Source organism: Liolophura sinensis, chromosome 7 (genome assembly GCF_032854445.1).
Source record: "Liolophura sinensis isolate JHLJ2023 chromosome 7, CUHK_Ljap_v2, whole genome shotgun sequence".
Lineage (NCBI taxonomy): Eukaryota > Metazoa > Mollusca > Polyplacophora > Chitonida > Chitonidae > Liolophura > Liolophura sinensis.
Genome location: NC_088301.1, coordinates 27,934,045 through 27,951,268, shown reverse-complemented (window position 1 = coordinate 27,951,268; position 17,224 = coordinate 27,934,045). Strand labels below are relative to the sequence as shown.

At 37.1% G+C, this 17,224-nt stretch overlaps 1 protein-coding gene across 1 annotated transcript; it reads left to right on the top strand.

Moving 5' to 3' along the window:
* On the top strand, positions 1–10,013 carry LOC135470805 (uncharacterized). Its single transcript, XM_064749847.1, has 5 exons — positions 1–25; positions 3,617–6,287; positions 6,792–7,053; positions 8,170–8,262; positions 8,585–10,013. Exons 2-5 carry the CDS (start codon positions 3,936–3,938, stop codon positions 8,704–8,706), a joined length of 2,829 nt encoding a protein of 942 aa, XP_064605917.1. The 5' UTR covers positions 1–25; positions 3,617–3,935; the 3' UTR covers positions 8,707–10,013.
* The last annotated feature ends 7,211 nt before the right edge of the window (positions 10,014–17,224 follow it).

Here is a 17,224-nt window from a genome sequence, read left to right as displayed (position 1 = left end):
CGACGCCAAACTATGCCAATAGCCGGTATTATTTTTTGACTAAGGTTTTTTTCTAGGATAATTCAACTTTATAAAAGTATGCGTGGTCCTTTATATGTTGAATGGCCATAGTTGTGAGTAAAAGAAAGCACGTTGGTCACACATGTCGTGAAACTCGCCACGTGCTGAAAGCGTCGTCTGCTTTTCTCCGGCCGATAGACACGGCATGCATTTGACGTCTGTAACGACACAATGTGTAAAGTCAGTCTTTCCGTTAAGTGAGAACGCTGTCGCGGTTCTGTCTAAACGGAGACAGTATTTCAATATTGATAACCATAAAGTTGTTGGATTATTTTCTAGTAATTTTAAATCTATTTTCCCAAGATGTATGTAAATGACTTTTGAATGTACTAATGGTGTCTGACCTGGATTTGGGAGACGGGTAACGTAAACCGAACTTAATTAGAATCAAACGTTGTTAATCAACAAATGGGCTGTTTCTGCTAGGTATGCATGTTATTGCTCACTTTAATGACAGCCATATATTATTTTAGTTTTTCCACAAGTTCTAACTTGTATTACCCACGTTGTCCATACAAACTAGGCAATATATTTTACAGCTGCTTTCTTCCAGCATGCATATGTAATTCCAACTTTTTAGTAGTCCGAAATTGCTTTGGCTTTACGTTTGACAAAAATTTTGTTTCGCCCAAACCACCGTCAGACCGATCTCCATTTTCAAACCTGATGCAGTTGCCATGGCAATTTGTCATGTCATTTGTGACAAAAATTACCTGCATGCCTCCACAACTGTTGACATTCATGTTCTTTATCTTTTCATTTGTTAATTTATTGCAAGTACAATATCGATTGCTTATTTCCTAGGCCGAGAGTGCCCCAAGAAGTCTTGGTGATGCTCGAAAGCTTTACTGACAGCGTTGACATACGGATATCAGACAAGTGCAAGGAGTAGATGCATCAAGTTTTTAATGGAGAACAGTCTGACGCTGGTTTAGGGGTATTCTTGGCCCACGGAACATTTTTTGTCAAACTTGACGTCAGCAATCTCGGACAACTACTAAGGTGCTACCTGTAAACATCAAGGTCTTGAAAAGCTTTTTTTTTTCAAATCTGGCAAAGTTTGAAAGCGATAAACAGAAAGCATGCCAGAGCATGGTCACAAATTTTCGGCTTGAGCAATCCAAACTGAAATTTCTGTACTTTTCCTCCAATATCTGACTATACATAATTATGCACTTTCACAAAATGGCAGCCACAGTATCAGGCGATTTTCTGTTTTCATGTAATAACTAATTTCCTAAGTAGTTCCATTTCAGCCTGAACTACAAAATTACGGCCAGCACAAAAATTAATGATCATTGCCATGTATGGATTGGAAGGGCACTTGGCAAAATTTATACAAATTAGATTACATTTCATTCCATTCCCAGAGAAGGCAGGTGTGACATATTTAAACACATATACGCCATCCCGCTGACGCAGTTGCAACAACATTTACATGTTCAGTCAAATGTGGTTTCTTTAATATATAGTCATGAACCGTAAAGGAGAAGACAGGAGCTTAGTAAAACATATATCACCCATAAATAAGATGCTCAAGCTTTCTAAAAAGTATTATACTTTATTTTTCTGAAGTGATTTTACCAAATAAAAGATAACACAAAATAACAGTAATAACATAATAGCAGGTGTGAATCGAAGCAGTCATCTTAGGAATTTTATCCAATCAAATGCGTGGCGTGAAGCCATAATCTTTCATTTCAATCAAATTGCAATGCATTTGCTATCTAGGCTATGACATTGCCTTTACCCATTCACTCCGTAAAGTGACCTCTAATAACGCAGGACTACTATATAAGACATTTTACAATGATTTAGTAGCATGCACTCACATGTATACAGGGCTATTCTCACTCAGGTTTTGCAGTTCAGGGTTGTCCCATTTACTGACCACCTGTGATGTAAAACAAGTTGAATTACAAGTATTTAACAAGGTATTCAAAATTAGGTCGCAGTGTAGCATACTGTCTTGGCCCAAACCGCATCCATCTTCCCATTAGGCCCCACATATTAAGTCAAGTTCAGAATATACAAATATATGTATATTGTTCATTTAAATGTTTAGCAAGCAGTTTGAAAATAACAAATATAGTTATTGAAAAATTACTTTGTGATGCTGAATGTTTATTGGAACAAGAAGACAACATCTATTCATGTAGCATTTAAAATTAGGGTAGTCTGAATCAAAGTTGAACTTTGGGTGCAGCTCACAGGTACCAGATTTATCTTTCCATAGCATTTAACATTAAATTTTTTGAAGTAAGTTTTCTCTCTAGATTTATGACAACTGACATGACTGAAGAATTTTAATTTGGCTCCTTTGTTGTTTGTACAGATTAGGGATATTTTTTTTTGTTTCTGTTTTAGTTTTATAAAATGTAGGAAAAATTTTCAAGTGGTGTGTTGGGCCAAGGTGTATTTGAATCAGAAGAAGACCTTGCGGGCAAATATATTTTGCCCCAGAATCAAACCCTGTGAAATAGTGACACTGTTGATAATGAAAGACAATGAACTAGCGATCAGTTGAACGTGTAAGCCTGTGACATTAGCCCCAGTTGGGAGTGGATTTGTCTTCATGATTTAAAAATTTAGCACAAATCCAAGTGAACAACAATGCTGTTGTAGTTTTGTTAACATCTACTAGGAGGTAAAGTTGCAGGTCATGACCCCTGTAGAGACGATGACCTGGGCCAGAAACCCCTATATCGTCTGCAGGTGATTTGAACTGGGTGGCAGAGCCTGAACAGCAGGCGTAGCCTTTTGCCACAGCAGCCACACATTCTGCAGTTCATTGCAACTGAGGAATACTGCTCACGGGGAAGCTACAGACACTAAGCTGGCCATCCTTGTAAATTGTAGTAGGCCTAAGGTGTACCAACAGTTTTTTTAATATTTATTTATATGATCAAGTTTTACTCCATTTTGGCTTACTAAAGAATATCACACTTACATATATATATGATTGCAGTCAGAATTATGGTGAGAGGAAACCAATCAGAGCCGACTGTCGTACGACTGTTTAAGCAGTGAAAGAAATAATATGCTTCCGATGTGTCTAATTTCAGGGAGAATCTACATGTAGTAATGGTCGGTTATCGCCAACATCCACAATTTCCTTTCTGCCATATGCTGCCTAGCCTATATCACATCAAGTAACTCTGACGTGAAAGAAGTACAGTAAATGTGACATCACACTACTCTTGATAATGCCGACGTGTTGGAGACTTGTCACAATTTCACTAAACTCTTATTTGAAAAAATATTTAATGTCACTTTTGATCCCCCTCAAACTCGACTCCCAAATAGATAATTTAACCTTGAAAAAGTTGCATTAAATTCACTCTGCCTTTTCATAGGGGAGGGAAAGAGGTAGAGATCAAGGAGAGAACTAGTGAAAACAGCCGATTTAGTTAGTGCGATTTTAACCAGGTTCATGTGCTAAAAATCATGCTACTTACAATTTAGTTAAGATCAAATGGGCAGTCTCATAAAAGGCCTTCACTTTAGATTATTTGAAGAAATTAAAGTTTTATTACATGTCCTTTTTTTTTTGCAGAGTGAATTATACATGTACATGCCTGATGTCCCAAACCTGCAGGTGGAGAAGTCAATGCTAATCACTGACACCAAGCATGGTAGTATCAAGCAAAAGGACCAATTGAACGAGAGTTAATTTCAATCAGCCATGAGGACTGATAATTGATCCACTGCATACTGTTCACTGAGAAAGAATTCAAAGCCAAAGTTTCCAGAAACGTTGACTATTAAAGAGACTTTCTTTGGGCTTTGGACTTACTGAAGTTGACTTACATGTACCACTGTCATATATTTTACCAGCAAACAAGGTCTTCAACACTGGGATTACTAGAGTTGAAATGGAAGATCTGCATGATTCAAATGAAGCGGCCAGGCTCATTATGCAACCTCAAACTGATCAAGTATCTACCACTTTGTTAAGAGCGCATAAGGAAGAAGGTGCATTCTCAACTTATGTGGATATCAGTAGCACTACCAATATTCTGCATGAAGAAAATAATGGTTTTCGTGAATCAGTTGATGATGTTGATGAAAAGCCAGGTTACGAGGTACATGTAAAGGATGACAAAGCTACCTTCAACAGTTTGGATCCTAATGAAGAGTTATCTTGTGTTATAATTCCAGCTTGTGAAGAGTCCATGCAACCAATGCCAACTGGTTGTGCTGGTAACACTTTGGTAATGGAATCCACCTGTTCTGGCGAAGTCTTCTCCTCTTTGCTTTCAGAAAGTGAGGAGTCGGGTAGCCCATTAACTATATCATCTGGTTTAGCAAATGATAGAGTGGACTCATCTACATCCAGTCATGACACAGTGAATGGGGTACAGCTTCCTTCAACTCTTGTAGACACAAACATACCAGTCTTCGAAGATCAAGATTTTGAAACAAACCTTGATGAATATTCCCAAACAACAAATGATCTAATAAACGTGCCAGCAAAAATGGAAAAGGGAGTTGTTCCAAATGAAAATGGCAAGGCAAAGGTAGATCAAACATTTTACGCCATCATGGTGCCACACGTTTCAGATATCTCATCTTCAGATGAAGCGAATAAGAGGGTGACAAACCTTGAGCATGGATTTGAGTGTCCAGCTCAAAAAGAGGATGAACCCTGTGGTCTAAACTCACCTCAGGGTGCTCAAACAGCATGTGGCAATTTTGGCATGGTACATGTATGTGCTCATGAAGGGAATTCCCACAGTGTAACTTTAGCAGAGGAAAGTACAAGTTTTGAAGAGTCAAATGAACAAACTTTAATATCTTTGTTAACATACAATGATGTTCCAGATGACTTGCAAACTATATCTTTAACAAGAGCGTGTTCTTGTAAGGACTCGAGTTCCGTCGTTCACAAAAAGGAAGAATTTTATAATCCAGTTCTAAATTACCCAAATCCCTTTCTTCAAGGTTCAGAGGAAGAACATATTGAAAGACCATTTGATGATGATGCAGATCAAAATGCACCAGTACAACATGTTACAAGTGGTTCTGATGTTATGTTCAACTTAAATGATCAAAATACAAGCTTTTCTGTTCAAGTGTCCAAGCCCAATATCTACACTATTGAGGCAAAAAGTAAAATTAATCTGTATCAAGAGCTCCAAGTTCCAAGTGAAAATGGCACTACATTATGTGACTGTGAAGAATTAATAAGCCCAAGTAATCAAGCGTTTACAAGCCCATGCCTAGTTCATGAAAAATTTACCGACAAAGTTGATCAAGAGTTTACCTCTTTAGGTCCAAGTTTTATTTTCCCGATGCCCCCATCTCCATTACCAAATAATACGGTATCCAGCAATCCATTAGCTGACCTCAACAGACCAAGTGAAGTACAGTGTGTTGAACACCAAGGAAGCTCATCACCCCAGGGAAGCTGTTCACCCAATGAAGAAAATATCATTAGCCTGGTACATTGTGACAAGGACATCCCAAGTGATCACCAAGGCCTTAGTTGTTTAGTTGCAGTTTGTGAAGAAAACACCAGCCCAATACCATCTGGTCATCATCAGTCTGAAATGCAGACACCATTGCCAGATTGTAAGGAGTTGACCAACCTTCTTGTGATTCCTAACAGCCAATCTCACCAAGTGCCTTCAACAGATGAAGTACTTTGCTCACCTTGTGAAAGTGTTGTACATGAAGGACTGAATGATTCAGTTTCAAAAGATCGAAACAGTGACACTTGTGATCATGAAGATCACACTACATTGTCAGGTTTTCAGGAATTAAGCAACTTATTAGCTAGTGAAGAGGAGACCATCCCATTGACAACAGTCATTGATAATTCTGTATCACAGTCTCTGGTAAATGAAGAACTGATTATTGCAGTTCCAGTTGATAGGGAGAATGGCACATCTGATGGTACTATGCCAGATGGAGAAGATTCATTTGATAATCATTCTGATTTCTCTCCCTGTAAGGAGTCAAACAGTGTAGTGTCAAGTGGGCATGTTCTTGTAGGCGCCAGTCTGTTTCCGTCTGCAGAAACTCTATCTTCATCACCCCCTCTTCATGAAGAAACAGCCAACTTGACTCCAGCTAATATAATCGATGATATTTCCCACAGCCCAGAATCATATGTCTCACCGTCCAACATTTCTACACCAGTGAATAGACTGAACACTTTTCAGCCTACAACTGAGAGTCATTTTTTCTTGGACTGCTTTAAGGCCAACAAAGAAGGTAGTAAGGTATGTGTGGCCAAAGTGCGACAGCTTTATAAAGACATTGATGCTGGACATTTTGGTTTAAATAATCATAGCAGTATAAGTTTTGAAAACTTTGTCCAGAGACATGCTGCTGTATGCGAGTCTAGAGCCATTGACATTTGCGAATTTCTGTCCCAAAAATACAGTGTCGTGCATTGTCAACATGAGAATGGAATAACTGGAATTGCTGAGGAAGTGGGAAAGGATATTTTTGCATTTACACAGGCTGTAAAGGAAGATGTTGCCCCTAAACTCACTACAACTGAAGTTTGCAATGATGTGAGAAATATAGTAATTCATGGTTGTTTGGAATCCCAGTCCACAAAGGATTTGAATGCATCTGAGGATGACTATTATGTGACACCCTCTCCATTTCCATCTACAGCTAGACGCCCTTGTTTACTTAAAAATTCTGAAAATTATCAAAGCACGCCACCAATTTCCCAGTCTGTCACTGTCCAATCTTTGCATAACTGTTCTCTTCAGCAGCTCAAATCTTCCTCAGGTGACAGAGATGAGCGGATTCCCAGTAAAGTCAGAATCATCGAAAGAACAGATACGGAAGTTCACAGTTCTGACCAGGCTGTTCCTGATTGTGAGGCTTCCAGTCTCACCAGTCAACCCAAATCAGACACGGAGCCCTTCTATCAGGACACCATTCGTGATTGTGAAGCTTCAAGGCCAACCTATCAACCCAGATCAGACACTGAGTCATTTTATCAGGATGCAGTACTGCTAAGAAGAAATGGTCAGTACATTATAGTGATATGCTCTGCAGATGCCATCAGTGCATTTATCTTCTACTGCAGTTTGACTGGATTTAACCTCCTGTTTTGTTTGATTGGACATTTATTTCATTATTTCACAATTTACCGACTATCAAAGAGAACATGTTTAAGTCTAGAGAAAACAAAAAGCCACTGGCATAGAAGTAGTCATCTCCTTACTTACCACAGTGATGAATATTTCTCATTTGTAAATAAAGTAACCTGAAGTGGTTTTAATGGAAGATCCATTGTAAACAACCCAGGATATAACCACAAGACAAGGGCAATGTTCTACACTTGGTGATATTTTGAGAGGCCCTGACTTTTTGGTCAGCTTTTAATGATGTTTGAAAATTTGCCAGCCCAGGAGCCTCTCACCAATGCGCTCGCTCTGAGTTCAAGTTCAGCTCATGCTGGCTTTCTCTGAGCCCGTACGTGGGAAGGTCTGCCAGCAACCTGCGGATGGTCGTGGGTTTCCTTCGGGCTATGCCCGGTTTCCTCCCACCATAATGCTGGCCGTCATATAAGTGAAAATATTCTTGAGTACGGCCTAAAACACTAATCAAATAAATCAAATAAATAAATATCCTCTAGCAAGGCTAAATACATGCTCTAGGAAGTGCGATATAAAGGGAGATAATTAGTCCAGCTATGCTAAAGTTACTGCCCTTTAATGTACATCAAGGGAGCATGATCATTTAAGGTGTTCTCATGACATACATCATGTAACTTATTTATGATTACTTAGGACACTTATTTTTGCACTGCTCTAAATTCATACATGCACAATTCTTTGCAATCCAGGTAAACTGCAATTTATTTTAAAATTAGTTAAATTTCTTTTAAAAGGTGTATCTGACACTTGATGTCATGACAGAACCATATGGAAGTGTCTGTCACTGCTGCTGATTTTCTCCCTGCATGCAATACCAGTATTGAATTAATCTTTATATATGTACAGTGTCCTATACAGATTTTTCATCCTTATCGTGCATAGTAATGGTTGGAGTAGTTTATACCTTTGAGTATTTGTTTTGGACATAAAAATATGTAAACCACTTATAAATTTAATATTTCAGTATATTTTCAAATTGCAGATGTGAAGCCCCATAATCTATCACAAAACAGTGTGTTTAGCTGGGATAGAGTTGACATCATCCATGACACCCCAGTAGAAAAAGACAGCAACAGTAAGTGAAAACAAAACTGTCTTTAAAGTAGCATTATGTAATAGTATGGCAGTCGTGATGAATTTCTAACTTTCTAAGTTTGTATTCCCTAGAATATCCTGAGATAAGGATGGAGTATAAATGTGGTGTCAAGATGTTTTAACATTACAAGAATTATGAATTACGCTATGTAAAAAAAAAAAGAAAAAAGACAGTACTTGTCTAATATAAGCATAGTTAACTGACTGATCATATACTCTTCTTCCATCTACCTGAGACAAACCACATGTGTGATATACAAGTATTAGATAAATAATAAGAGGTCATTGTAAATTGGTTGCAGGTGAAGGAAGTTTATTTAAGGTATTGCCACTGAAGACATGTATGAAACCAAGGAGAGTTGGCTTATCTAAAAGGCAGAAGCTCCCACCTCTCCACCATAAGGTTAGGAAGCCCCCAATCTAACCCTCAACTGAGAGTGGGACAACCTGTGCCATAGAAATTTGACGATGGTTTCTTCATATTAAACATTGTTGCTAGTTCACACACAATATTTGTTTAAGGTTACACATCTGGACAATTGGGTCCAAGATTTATCTTTGGAAATGAGAAATGAAAGAAGACTGATTTGATACACTTTTTAGGTTGTTGATGCGCTATAAATTTCTGCACTGCTGTTTTGCATCTAGTTAAAATATATCAGAATTTGGTCTGTTTTGAACAGAACTGAAAACTGTTTGCGTAGTGTTGCTACCCACCTCCCTGGAGGTTACCAAGGTAACAAAATGCTGTGACTTCATTTCCAGCAATCGCAGCTCAAAACAGTGGTGGTCGTGCTAGATTAATTTCTTGATACGTTGTAGAGAAAAGATCAAGATGCATGTGGTAGTGTGGCCTGATAGCGTATGAATGTTAGGGTGTATATATTTTTGAGGTTGAAGTTGACAAATTTATCACATGAATAGTAAACAAAATGAATCAGTCTTACCTTGTTACTTTAAACTGTACTATGAATTATTACAACATAATGTAAGTTTATTTCTGGAATATATCTGTACTGGTGCTATGCCCTTTCTTGTAACATTTTGTTCATGCTCCCTGTTTATTATAAATTAACTGTGATATAGTTTAGCTGTGATATAGTTTAATGTTATTACCCAATACCAGTAATAGCATTCTGAGTGAGCAGGGAATATTCATATATTTGGATGTATTTATAGTACTCTGGAACACATCCTAATGGGGTACAGCTATTTTCTTAAGTCAGTTGGATTTATATAATGTCTTTAACTTTTTTTTTTAAGTTGTACACTGAAACGAGAGTTCACCAGATTTGCTTTTAAAGAAATGGGACAGGAAGTATGGAAAGAGTAGTATATCATTTACATCATTTTTAGTGACAAAAAGCATAGAGGTAATAGTTAATCACTCTGAATCTCTCCTTTTCTAACAAATTTAGTAAAAATTTATGTATAACAATGTTTATTGCCAGAATAGCCTGTGGAATACATGGTTATAAGAAGGAAGTGAAGTCTCTGAGTGCTGCAACTTGTGTGGGGTTTATGAAAGGAATTTTGATGTGCATAGTGCAAGTTCGTTGTTAAATTTCTTGTCATGTTCTAGATTAAAACTGTTTTCAAAATAAGTGACTTTCATTCTTTAAATTCTGTCAATAAAATATGGGTAAAAAGGTTCATTGTAAAATAGCTGTTTCCCGTTTCACATTTAGTCTTGTCAGCCTATTATTTAAAGTGAACAAAAAGGCAGCCACTAAATTAATTCCTTAAAGAGTTAATTTAGTGTTAAGACATGTGTGTACTAAAAGGAAGGTTAAATGATAAGGATCAAGATAATAGGAATTACTTTCTTAATGGTTAGAGAATCCACCTCGAAGTGGAGAGACTTGGAATCAAAGCTGTATTGTGTCAAACCAAAAACTTGTACTTGCTGTTGTCTCACTTAGCGCCCAGCACTGAGAGGTTAGAGGGTAAGGAAACAGGACTGGTTGGCCCAGTGTCAGTATAATGTTAGTCAGTGGGGTGTCCTGTTTGGTGTCTTCATCGTGATACTTCAGTTGCGGCATCACTTTGGCAACATGGACTCACCCTGCCACAAGAAGACATACTATATCATCTTATATGACTGAAAAATTGTTAAGTACAATGTAAAAACCCAAGCATACTTTAGCGCCAGGGGTCTCTGTGGCCAAGTACGCCAGCATGGAGCCATGACCATGACCATGCTCAACTCCATCTCACGGGAAGGTCTGCCAGCAGCTCTGCCCGGTTTCCTCCCACAGTAAGTCTGGCAGCCATTGTATAAGTGAAATATTCTCGAGTATGGCGTAAACCACCATTCAAATAAATAGATAACTACTTAAGCGTCATAACAGGGGTTGCAGAATTTGTCTGATTTCATCAAGGAGACTGTGACCAGTTGATTTGACTGATAGAAGTCTTGTATGTACCCTGATTAATGCATGATCAACTAGTCATACCTTATCAGTCATTATCTGCACTGCGCTATAATTGGTAAGATCATTCCTGGTAATATAGGCGTGTGAGGTTTCTGGGGCCACTGGATCCTCAGCTATCCCCACCTCCATATATAATTGTTGATTGGCGACCCCCAAGGTCAAAACTCCTCAATTTCAAAATCAGAAATGACCATTGGGAATCGGCCCCAGATGACAATGCATTGTGGCTCAAGGATATCAGGTATCATGTATCAAATATACCTGTCCATCTCTAACATAGAGCTCGAATTCATGTACATTTAAAACTTTGGTGACCTGCTTGCCTTATTTTTCTCCTTTCACAGTAAGCCTATCTAAAAACATGTTACATGCTCCATTTTAATAATATTGTGCAAATACAGTATATATATGTAATATATTTTCATAGATCTGGTGAAAACCATTTCTCCAACCACGTGTACTTGGATTACAGAGAAATTTCATTTATAGGTCTCCCCTCCCCCCCCCCCCCCCCACCCCACCCCTGTATGTAGCAGACTACAAGTCAGTTTCATTGACGTTTGATCTTGTGTTGATGTTTTACCTATATGTATTGCTACAAATTATTCTCCTTACATTTATTAGGGTTCCATGCCTTCAGCTTGGAAACCCGTTGTTCTTGCTACAGCTTTTTATTTTTTCTTCTCTGAAAACTGCTTTTTGTAATCATGTTCATAACCAAATGGCTTAGGCTACCTGCTGCTGCATGAAAATCTTTGATCCACTTAGCTGCCATATTGGAGAAGTATAGAAGTCTTCTCCAAAACCTCTAAATTCATATGCACAGAACTACTGCAAATTTTATTCAAACTTGTCAAGAAGTGTGGAAGCTCACTATTGTTCGTTGATCACCTACTGGCCTGCCGAAGACAACTCCGTTTTTCCTTCCCTGCAATGAACAGTTTTCCTGTAAATTTCTGTTAAAGTTTGCATATGTGCGTTTCTTGGCATTTTCAAAGGTCACGTGACCAGATACTGTTGGTGCTGTGAATCTGGAAATTGGTCAGTCGACAGATCAACTAAAAACTTGTTTTATTCAGGGATTTTTACCAATGACATTGTGAACAGCTCACCTAAGTAACCTTAGCGCTCTTATGCCATTGTCCCCAACCCAGCTTCTTTTATATCCGAAATGGTTATGATTGGGTTTAACCATATTCTCAACTCAAATGCAACCTGTTTTATACCAGAATTGTGCACTTCTGTACAGAATACGCAGTTAGATCACAGTCAGTTACAGTAGTGTAGCTATACATGTAATCGGTACATAGGCCGCTTAGTCTGTAGCTGGCAGCAATAAAATGGTTGTCTTGACATACCAGTGACACTGTACGGCTTAACGACTTACATTTTCATGGTCTGAGACAGATACCCTCTCCAAGCACATAAATAATTAAGACAATCCAGAATGAAAAATGAAAACGAATGTTCTGTCGTAAACTTGCTGTGACTGAACAAAATGGGAATACAGGCTAAATTTTAGCGAATTCATTTAAAAAGACTGGGTTCAAGTCTGGAGACTGTTTATAGTTTATTTGTGGGCAATTAATTGTGACCTAAGGTATTGCTGAAGTAGTTTTTATCTTGTTGGTAATGCAAGACTTGGTAGTTGGTTCCCTGCCTCTGTGTAAGTTTGTGCAGACACACCTCCAATGACCAATGAAAATTTGCACTTGTTTCTCAAACTAATTTCCTTGTGTGCGAAGATTTCATTGTCTGATATATGCATTTACGTCTTTTTCACTCATATCAGCAAAAGTTGGGGTGTTTTGAAAGAGCACAGGTTTGATAGATTTGAATGGTCTGTTATGGAGAAAGTAGGAGACAGATTTATTCTGAAACATGCGCTAAAAACTGTGACCTTGGCTCAGTTGGTTAGCACGCTAGCACAGCATAATGACCCAGGAGTCTCTCACCAATGCAGACGCTGTGAGTTCAAGTCCAGCTCATGCTGGCTTCCTCTCCGGTCGAAAGTGGGAAGGTCTTCCAGCAACCTGCGGATGGTCTTGGGTTCCCCTAGGCTCTGCCTGGTTTCCTCCCACCATAATGCTGGTCGTGGTCGTTTAAGTGAAATATTCTTGAGTACGGCGTAAAACACCAATCAAATAAATAAATAAAAACTGTGAAGACCGCTTGGAGGCCACATAACTGCAAGCAGCTCTAGTTATTTTTCTTCTCGCTTCTCTGTTTTTATAACTATATAAAAACTGTAACTTATACACAGTTACACACTACATCTGAGGGACCATGCGTGGTACAGATTTTGAACTTTCAGCGTGACCTACACTTGTCGCCATATTGACGTCTACGGCAAAAACTTAAACTAAAAAAGGCTTGATTGGATTGAGCTGAAATTTTGACATGCTGATAGAACATGTCGGGGCAAAAAAAGTTTCAGTAAAGAATTTATCTCAAAAACTCTGAAAGTTGGCCTATTTGCAAAATATATTTGCATAATTTAATCATCAACAGTACTTTATCAAGTGTAGCTTGAGCATCTGATCACGAATCTGTGATTATTTTTTCTCTATCTTGTATATATATATATATATATATATATATATATATATATATATATATAGTTTTGCGACAATTTACAAGCAAAATGACGGAATACTAAGTGGTGTTAAAGGAACAAAACTGGTATAAACTGAAAGTTTCATCTTTTGGTCTAAAAGTGCCCTCACAAAATTTTGGTCAGATTTAGTATTTTTCTTAAATTTTATGTAATTTTTCCTTTCCATCATTTAGGCCTATTTTTTCACAATTGGAATAAAATGATGTAAAAGCATGTAATTAGATGTAGTTTTGTCTGCTGATCATGAATCTGTTTTCTTTTAAATAATAATTAAAACCCAGAAAATTTCTGTTTGTGTGGTACTTTTGAAGGTCAACTGACTGTAAATTGTTGCTGCTATGAAGGTGAATGCTAGCCAGACAAGACCTAAATATGGTCTTACTTTGAGCTGAACATATGGTGGGCAAAATGGTTGATTTTGCATATACTTTGCTTAGTGTTTGAAGTGCATATTATTGTTGTTACGCTATGGAAAAACATATGCAGTTGTCTGCTGCAATTGGCCGTATTTATCCAGCTCAACTAAGCGCATCACACATTGTAGTGTACAGACACAGAAGCTGCAGACTGTGTGTGAAGACGTCTTTTTGTCTGTGTTGATGAACACAAAGAGTTTTTGTGCTTCAAAACAATTTAAAATGTCCTAAATTCTGTATACTTGTGTGTAATATGTACAGAGTTTCTCCATTCGCCAGTAATGTTGCATGTACAGTATTCAGTTGCTCCTTAATGGCTGTTACAGAACACAATGTGCAGGGCATCAATGTACTGAGGCCGACATGACTAACAACATGTGAAGACATCTTGGAAGCCTTAAAACTGCAGACAGTTATTTATTTTATTTATTTTTTTTTTTCTTGATCACCATACTCAAGCATTTTCCACTTATGATGGTGGTCATCTTTATGAGTGGAGTGCCAAACCACCAACCATTGGCAAGTTATTGATGAGCTTTCCTACACTTCAAGCACTCGTGTGCACACCATACTAAATGGTGGTCTTCAATAAACCATGAACCTGAAAGCCATTGTATGAACAAAAAGGTCTTCAGCATGGATTAAAAACTAATAAAAAAAAAATAACACACTGAATAATGTCACTAGAACAACTATTTTATATGACTGGTATTTTTTTTTATTCACACCAGCCGCAGTTATACACACACTGTACAGTCAGGTAACGATGGGATACAAAAATACAAGCATATCCATAATGAACTGGTGTATCTGCATTACTAACTGTCATCATTAATATCTATTAACATATGTCTGAGCACATTCATAACACATATCTATATGGGACACAAAACAAATGCCAAGAAAGCTGGAATGATCAATGGCAAAAAAAGTGGTGATATTGCAATGAACAGGTTTTGATAGTTCTGGCTATTTAATCATGCTCAAAAGAACTTGAGAAAGACCTCGGATTTTGCATTTTCACTGAAAGTATCCACCTCAAACTCATATTCCCTAAACATGATAAATGCACGAAGAGATCAACCATCATAATACAAAACTTAAAAAAAAAAAAAAAATAATAATAATAATAACACTCCGCAACAAACAGTATCATTATTTATGAATTTACAACCATCAAATACATGCACTGTTCATATCTGCGTATTCTGGTACACAAATGTTTTAATAATAATTACTAAAACACTAAGAATTGTCGGTTTCTGAGAGTCTCAAAAAATAATATTCACACTGGTGCCAAAATATGCGTAGATATTACAACCTGTCATGGCATTACTATATTGCAGTCTGCTTAATGCTGATAATACCTTCATGTATATGCACATCTGACAAAACAATAGTCCCTTTTTTTTTTTAATACAACCTACTGTCAGTTTCCAAATATACATGTACATGTATTCTACAAAATATACAGTTACTACAATCACTCAGATTTGGAATTTTGTATTTATAAGCGGCTCATCGTAATCTAGTAAGACACAGGAAGAATAAGTGTAAAGTACATGTGAAATCTACACTACTTGAATACTGCAAATAACATTTGAGATGAATGCCCAGTGGCACAGCAGTCAAGGGGAATAACTCCACAACATCAGCGGACACACCATTTCTAGGTTGTAACATTACAACAGCTGATGGAAGAAGGAGATGGGGTATTTATCCTGTAGCCAGGCCAGAAATTCTGCATGTCTGTGCCTATTTCTCATCTGTGAAGTGAACACTCAGGTAATAAAATGTCTTAAGTGTCCAGTGAAATTCTCTTATTGTCCATATCACAGACTTCTATTTCTGGCCACAGTGAAATGGTTATCAAAACTGCAAATATCAAGCCAATTTTCTATTGTTCAACTTCTTTTCAACATAAATAACAGGTAAAACAATAGCCATTAACATACAGTACAGTACCTGATAATGCCAATGTCCAGTACTTCCCTGTCAGGACACTTGCTTCTTGCTCTGACATATTTTTTAATATAAACTTACATGTGTAAGATGATGCTGATGCAAATATCCCTAAAAAAAAAAAAAACAAAAACAAAAATTGGACAGATGTCTATTACTATATGCAAATGTTTGAGCTGAAAAGTAATCTGCACAAGGTTAACAAATTGACATTTTTATTCAGCAGATATTGCATTCCACATAAAACGTATACTATAATTTTCAACAGAGGTAGAGGCTCTCAACACAATATGGATAAATCAGGTACACCGTATATGTAATAAATCACTGCAAAATGTTAATTTCTCTGAAGTAACAGTATAAAGATATCTTGAGATATTTTATCACCATTCACTGTAGCCCTTTTGGTTCATGTAATGTTGAAATGGAGCATACAAGAATATAATTAAGTTAGTACACAGAGCAATAACGACAGGTCTGGCATTGCACTTACAATATGGTATAACTTTAACACTACAGGTATGTACAAATGTTAAAACTAAATACGTAAAGTTAATAAGAACCTAGTGAAAGTAATATACAGTTCTGGTGGGTTTTTTTGTTTTTTTTTTTTTGTTTTCTTTTTTTCTTCAAATGCAGATCTATGATTTATTTATTTATTTATTTATTTGATTGGTGTTTCATGCTGTACTAAAGAATATTTCACTTATACGACGGTGGCCAGCTTTATGGTGGGTGTAACCGGGCAGAGCCCGGGGGAAAACCACGACCATCCGCAGGTTGCTGACACACCTTCCCATGTACGACAGATCTATGATAAATCATGCTCATTCATTTAAAATGACACACCTATGTGGACATGTACATTATAGAGGATAGATGAGTGTATGTGCCTGGTGATCAGGCTTTCTTTAGGATCACCGTGGATATTACATGTGGCTTTTCTTTTCACTTTACACTGCTCAAAAACTGTAATAAGGGAAAATTTAAACCATTAATTCATAAATTCCATATTACTGTGACCAATATGTTTCTGAAATATTTAGTTTTGCTAAGGGGCAATCTCAGATATCAGATGTGTCTTCATATATATCAATTCAGGGAAAAGGACTTCCTGTGTTTTTATGACTACATCTGCTTTATATCGTAGCGGGTAAAGTCCACACATGTAATTCTTGTGTGTCATACGATGTAAAAACCCAAGCATACATATATATAGTATACATATATATATATGTAATCACATGACACAAACCTCAAACCGTATTTTATCAAAATCTCAACTTACTGCACTTAAAAACAAAGAGAAAAAAATAATAATAAAAATGTAATGCAAAAAATTAAAACAATGATCTGCAAATCTACATCAAATGATAAAAACTGGGACATGCTTAAAATCTTCTTGAATAAAAATATAAAACAAAAGTACCTCACAGGTACCAAGTTTCAGTATGAACATTAACAGAAAATGTGATTAAGAAAATGTGACAGAAATGGAAAATGCAAGAAAAA